This window comes from Notolepis coatsorum (genome assembly GCF_963971535.1).
Source record: "Notolepis coatsorum genome assembly, chromosome: 11".
NCBI classification, from domain to species: Eukaryota; Metazoa; Chordata; class Actinopteri; order Aulopiformes; family Paralepididae; genus Notolepis; species Notolepis coatsorum.
In genome coordinates, this window is record NC_140175.1 from 102,862,475 (window position 1) to 102,869,493 (window position 7,019).

Genomic DNA, 7,019 nt, shown 5'->3' on the forward strand with positions numbered 1-7,019 from the left:
CTCTGGTGGAGGGATACTGTAGTAGTGACACGGTAACGTAGCTGCATGCTAATCTGAAGACACAAACACAATGTCAGTCTTCCGCTCCGGAGCTCATCTGACAGATTAGTAAAGTGGGTCATTGTGCCACGGAGGCCTTTTCTCTTTATTCTCCCCTTGACATGGTGAGGAACAAAGACTGTCCTCTCATTAGGAATTAACATAATAGAACTGTGTATGTGGATTATCTAACACAACACAGACGGTGTGTGTCTGTCTGTGTGTGTGTGTGTGTGTGTGTGTGTGTGTGTGTGTGTGTGTGTGTGTGTGTGTGTGTGTGTGTGTGTGTGTGTGTGTGTGTGTGTGTGTGGGTGCGTGTGCGTGTGTGTGTGTGTGTGTGTGCGTGTGTGTGCGTGTGCTTAACTTTGGCTTAACACCCCTTTAAGCAGATTCAACTTCCCCTCATCAACAAGGCTCGGGACCCTCACTGACACCCCCCCCCTCCCCCCACTGTGTTACATTGTGCTTAACCCTTTCTCTGCCACGCTTATGTACATCCTTATACCATCCTCTGCCGGCTCTATTTGTCTATGGAGAAGTTCCCCTTCTTTGCAGAGCTATAACTTTTTAAATTGTATTGCTAAATTGACATTACTATGGCCCATTCAACGTCAATTATCTATCGTTTAGGATGTAGCAACGTTCTACTTTTTCATTCACATATTCATACTAAAATACAGTCTAAAGTATAAATATGTTTTTATCGTTTTCTGCAGCATTCTGCAGAACGTGATTTATAGCCCTAAATGCATTATATTGATGATTGTATACAGTTTGATAGCGATCGGCGCCAGATAAAAAATTTAAAATGGACGTGCTTCTAGAAGTTACTACTTATCATCTGATGTTGACCGGATGGGGGGGGGGGGGGGGGGGGTCATTTATAATTCCGTGGCCAACGTTAGATCATTCATCTAGTGTGGGTGATATGATCATCAGAGCAGTTTGTATCGAACACGGTAATAATAAATGCTGAAATTTACCCCAGTCTCCTCAGGCCGTTGGGCGATGAGCGTGGAGCAAAAAGATTGCTCCAAGTTGTATAATAGTATATACGTCCAAATCATGTTGTTTATCGAGTTATTGGCAACGGATCGCTATCCATTGTGTCGAGCTCGAGTCCCGCGAGCGATAGCGAGTGGCCGGACCGAATATGGATGAGCACCAGTTCCTGCCGCTCATTTCCTGTTTGGGCGATCCGCCGATCGGCCACCAGATGGCGCTCTTGAACCGTTGGAGAGTTGAGAGGAGATCAACAGGGGATCTCAAGACTCCGCGGGTGAAATATGATTGCCATCACAGATTTTAGAAATATTGATCTCAATGACGTGTTACGGCGTCATTGGCAGATTACGCATGGCAGAGAATGACGTGTTATGGCGTCCTTGGCGATTAAAGGGTTAACTTGGCCACCTCTTTATTGTATTATCTGTCTGTCCGCTAATATTGCACCGATAACGTCCAAAGCAAATTCCTTGTATGTGAAAACTACTTGGCAAGTAAAGACCTTTCTGATTCTGATGCTGATTCTGAACAGTGATAAAACCGATATGTATTGTAGAAGTCAATGCCACGCATGCACATCGTTCTCTGTGTGTTGATTCTAACACTTCACATGTGCTCTAGCGTGTGATGAGTGACGCGTTCACATCGTACACGCCTACTGTACACCTACTGTACAGCTTCCACCTAGACAGTGATTGACCGATGTCAAGCCCCGCCCTCTTTCCTTGATCCTCCAATCACAACCGTCGCTTCCCTCGGACAAGCGTGTCCATTGTGTTACAGGGAGGTGTAGTGGTTACTTCCTGGACTATAGGGAGGTGTAGTGGTTACTTCCTGGTCTATAGGGAGGTGTAGTGGTTACTTCCTGGTCTATAGGGAGGTGTAGTGGTTACTTCCTGGTCTATAGGGAGGTGTAGTGGTTACTTCCTGGTCTATAGGGAGGTGTAGTGGTTACTTCCTGGTCTATAGGGAGGTGTGTAGTGGTTACTTCCTGGTCTATAGGGAGGTGTAGTGGTTACTTCCTGGTCTATAGGGAGGTGTAGTGGTTACTTCCTGGTCTATAGGGAGGTGTAGTGGTTACTTCCTGGTCTATAGGGAGGTGTAGTGGTTACTTCCTGGTCTATAGGGAGGTGTAGTGGTTACTTCCTGGTCTATAGGGAGGTGTAGTGGTTACTTCCTGGTCTATAGGGAGGTGTAGTGGTTACTTCCTGGTCTATAGGGAGGTGTAGTGGTTACTTCCTGGTCTATAGGGAGGTGTAGTGGTGACGTCGTTGCTGTTTCCCTTGCGGCCCACCCCTCTTTAAACCGCAATGTATTTCCAATGGACACATTTCTAAATCGTCTCGTTTAAAACAAATAAAGCATGAACATTGGCACGGTGTACCTTTCTGTGTGTATTCATCCACAATCTATAGCTCAACATGAAACAATGAGCAATTATTCATAAAGGTAAAAAAATAACAACGTTTATGTTTTCGTCCACCGAGGAACTACACTTCTCTCTGGCGCTGCTGACAGGTTCTACTGGTAAGTGTAGTTATTTTTTAATGACAAATTAAACAACCTTATGACCAGTGTTGGACAAAGTAACGCGTTACAGTAACAAAGTTACTTTTGGCGATAACTAGTACTCTAACGCATTACTTTTGAAATTCAGTAACGCTACTTACGTTACTGAATGGTTCGTTACTGCGTTATTTGCGTTATATACGGCGTAGATTGATAGCGAGCGGTAGTGATTATTATTATTATTATTATTATTATTATTATTATTATTATTATTATTATTATTATTATTATTATTATTATTATTATCCTCATATCCTGTCTGGCTGCGGGGAAACGCTATGCTGGGGGCGTGTTTTGTTTACTATTCCTGATCCTGACTGATAATGGCAGCGCCCAGCTACTCGCGTATTTCTCTTTTGTCGAGCGAAAAGAAAATAACGTTTTAGTTATGTCATTTGTGTTTTGGCTCAAAGATACTGGAGTCTAACGTTAACTACCAGGACTCATCCAAAGCCACTCGCCACCCGCGTAGAATGATACCAGGCGACACACAGCAAATGGGACGGAAAACTTTTTCCAACTACTTGGAGAGAGAATATACAGTACAACATGGAAATGAGATAAAGAAAATGTTTAAGGGGCTGCTGGACTAACGTTACATCTCGACAGACACTGGTGAGTGCAGTGATGTGAATGGAAATGAATGGAAACTCAAGTTGATCAACGCATTTTGACTACAAATCTGCCAGGGAATCTCATCAATACTAATCAAACAATATAAATATAGTCCTTTTATGCACAATTGATATCCTAACTATTCTAACGTTGCAATGCACGATTGATATCTTAAACAACGTTGCAAGACGGTTATAATGAAACGCTCCGGCGACAGATATCAAGGCTGTTCCTCAAGCACTTATTTTCAACCTAGAACCTAAACGTGCCTGCGCTCAACCTAAACGTGCATGCGCTCAACCTAAACGTGCCTGCGCTCAACCTAAACGTGCCTGCGCTCAACCTAAACGTGCCTGCGCTCAACCTCCCCGAGCAATTAGGCACGGTGCATTTCTTATTACGTCGGGACATTTGTGTTTGTGTCAGATTTGTGTTTGTATCTAGACCACATTGCTTAGCAGAGTTCAGTGATGTGAATGGAAACTGTCAAGTTGATCAACCGATTTTGAGTATCTGTATCTGCATGGGAGCAATTTTTTTCTTCTTCAAGTAACTAAATAGTTACTTTTCACAGTAACGCATTACTTTTGGGTGTAAGTAACTAGTAACGTAACGGAGTTACTTTTGAAATGAGTAACTAGTAAAGTAACTGAGTTACTATTTTTCAGTAACTAGCACAACACTGCTTATGACTAATTTTATTTCAACCAGAAATGCTTAAACAATAATGTTAGTGATAGAAGGGAACTCCTTTTGTGCAAAAATGGAAAGCTTGCCAATGTTCATGAGGCAGAATAGTTACAATAGCCGATAATACATTACCCAATGATAAATCCCTATACGGGTGGAGCGTGTGGGAAACTAAAGTGACGTCAGACTACACCTCCCTATAGGGGCCAGAGGTTTAAAGCATTCATCTCAACACTCTGGGTTGGTCATGTGACACTTCGACCTTTACACTGCACTCTGACCCCTCGCATCACGGCACGTGATTGAATCATTGTGCTACTCACCAGGTGGAGACTCCTCCCACTCTGTTGTCGTTGACGACGCCGCTGCATAGAGGAGAGGGGTGGGGCGGGGGCTGAATTATTGATTGTATTCAGTTCAGTATAACTTAGTCCACTATAGCCTATGACTCCATTAATCCTAATGGGGGCAGTTGATTTAAGGACAAACAGAGCACTAAGAAAAACAACACGGAGAGGAAGAAAAGAGAGAAACTACGTTTTCTAACTTGACAACATGGACATTATAAATAGGCCCCTTTGTACAAGGAAACTATAAAAGAAGGAAGGGCCATCATCACGTCACTGTGTAGCGCATGAAACGCACATTGGTGCCAAGTTTGGAAACTCAGTTCATCCGACATCGAGTTAAATTGGAATCACCATCTCCTGGTTTATGACCCGTCATTTAAACAGGTTCATTACCTCGCATGTCAGAATCATCAGCAATTTGTGGCATTGATAACCAGCTAACGTTTGGTACATTGGTTTATGTATATTTCCTCAGATAGCTTGTATATTTTGAATTTTAATACAGGCTTCAATAGAACTGCCACCAAAGTCTAGCACCAAGCAGAGCATTAGAACGCTGGTATTCTGACCTGGTGATGACCCTTCCTTCTTTTATAGTTTCCTTACCTTTGTATTTCCTGTCGCACATTCGCAATGTTTGCTAACACACACAGTTGCTGGCAGGAAAGGCCCAAGCTGTTCCCCTAGCAACGGAATACTTCTGAACTAATTATATAGGCTACAACTCCATATATGTACTGTTGTGGAAATTACTCTATAAGAGAAGAAACGATGAGCTGAGTAATTCAGACCAAGTCGAGTTGTAAAAAATGAACATAGATTTATTCTCCGTGATCACAGAAAAAGTGCTCAGTTACTAATCAGAGACCAAGCGTACACAAGTGTCTGACCAGGAGACGAGAGCGAGCCTTGGTCAGACAATTAAATGCATCACTGAACATGGCATGACGTACATTAAGATGAAACATAGATTTAACATAGAAGAGAGAATAAAAACAGAAGATAAGTCTAAAGGTTTGTCGTCCCTGAGACAAGGCTGGAGTCAAGATAAAAGAAAAAAAAGAACACGATGTGATTTACTTGGAAATGTCTATCTGAGTCAAACTGTCGCCCTAGTGACAAGAGCGTTTATACTAGTTGACATATTAAACTATTCTGTAAGAGAATATGTACTTTAGCTATGAAACATGTCCAATAGGCTGTACAAATGATGTAACATATAACAATTACCATTACAGTACCAATGTGACTTTATGAAAACGAACTTGTGAAAATGGAGAGTGAATGAAGGAATGAAAACTTTATTTAACAGATTGCAGAATGGGTACAATACAGTACGGCTCAATACACACAATTGTTAAAGGCATGCAGACCAGAGAAAGACTTTTGTCTTTGTCCAGAGAGGGGGGGGGGGGGGGTTGAGGTTGAGTAAATTAACTCACTAATGAGAGTAACCTCTGGTTGAGGAGTATCACAGTCTTCCTCATTGTAACACAACACAGGCTCACACTCCTCTACTGAGAAAGGAGAGGGGGTGAGAGAGACGTGTTTAAACTCAGCATATGACATCATCCAACATTACAAATAATGATAATGACAAAGATGAAGCATAACTGGCAAAACAACTCCTTCAGGCTGCAGTTGCCACTGTAAAAAAAATACGTTTTTTCACAGGAAATTCACTGTAGCCTATTATTTTACAGGTTACTTTTGTTTTTCTACTTTTAAGTGTAAATGCCATACAAATACAGTAAATGACCTTTTATCAAAATATTAACCCATAAAGGTTGTAATCTGTACATATATTTATATTTTACTGTAATTTGACAGTAAGTGTATTTGGCAACCGTTGCTGCTGCCAGTGCCAAACATTTACCGTTTTACAGTTTTAGTTTTTACAAACCCTGAATATTAATGATCCGACAGACGGTGAACGCATGGGAAGTGCACAAAACAAAACACCACAACAAGCCAGGGTGTGTTGCTGTTGAGACTATATTTATAAAATGTGACTTTTGTGCCATAGAATATTTCAGAACAAACCCTCAACGCAATCACAACATGCACAGACTTTTAGTTGAATATTTAGTAAGAATAATATTTTGACGCACTCACCCTGGTGGTGCGGCTCCTGGGGAGAGCAGCTGGTCGCGCCGATACAGAGCACCGCTAGGAGAAGCACCGGGAGCATCATGGATGGATCCTGTGGAAGCTGCCTCTCCTCCTCCTCGTGCGTCTCCTCGACATGTAAACAAACAGCGGCGATGGGAACAGCTATGTTGCTCTCCTCCTACCCCCCCCCCCCCCCCCCCCCCGTCCTCTCACTGCGCGACGATGATGATGACGACGATGATGATGTGTTGTGTTGTGCGCGTTTTAATTTGTCCTATTAACTGGAAACCTATTAGAGCTATATTATAGCATAGACCTAAATATTGTATTCGCTTCCAGTTAATTGGACAAATTAAATCCGACCCCCCACAACGCACATCATTCTATACAGTACAAAGACTGCGATATTACGTCAAAAATAACAACATTTTAGACCCACCTGACCTAACCAATCATTTTAGACCTATAGAGTCTTTATTTGACTTTGAATTCGTCAGTCAGTCAGCCAGTCAGTCAGTCAGTCAGTCAGCTAGTCAGTCAGTCAGTCAGTCAGTCAGTCAGTCAGTCAGTCAGTCAGTCAGTCAGTCAGTCAGTCAGTCGTCAGTCAGCTAGTCAGTCAGTCAGTCAGCTAGTCAGTCA

At 42.4% G+C, this 7,019-nt stretch overlaps 1 protein-coding gene across 2 annotated transcripts in view; it reads right to left on the reverse strand.

The window, feature by feature from the left end:
* Positions 1 to 6,497, reverse strand: part of edil3b (EGF-like repeats and discoidin I-like domains 3b) — a 56,939-nt gene extending 50,442 nt beyond the window's left edge. The window contains exons 1-3 of one of the 2 annotated variants that reach the window (XM_084325514.1): positions 6,384 to 6,497; positions 5,711 to 5,785; positions 4,242 to 4,283 (exon numbers count right to left, since the gene is read on the reverse strand). In XM_084325514.1, the coding sequence (XP_084181640.1) occupies positions 4,242 to 4,283; positions 5,711 to 5,785; positions 6,384 to 6,462 (196 nt within the window). In that variant the 5' untranslated portion in view covers positions 6,463 to 6,497. The remainder of the gene's footprint in view (positions 1 to 4,241; positions 4,284 to 5,710; positions 5,786 to 6,383) is intronic. The other variant, XM_084325515.1, reaches the window with a different exon arrangement.
* Positions 6,498 to 7,019: the final 522 nt, after the last annotated feature.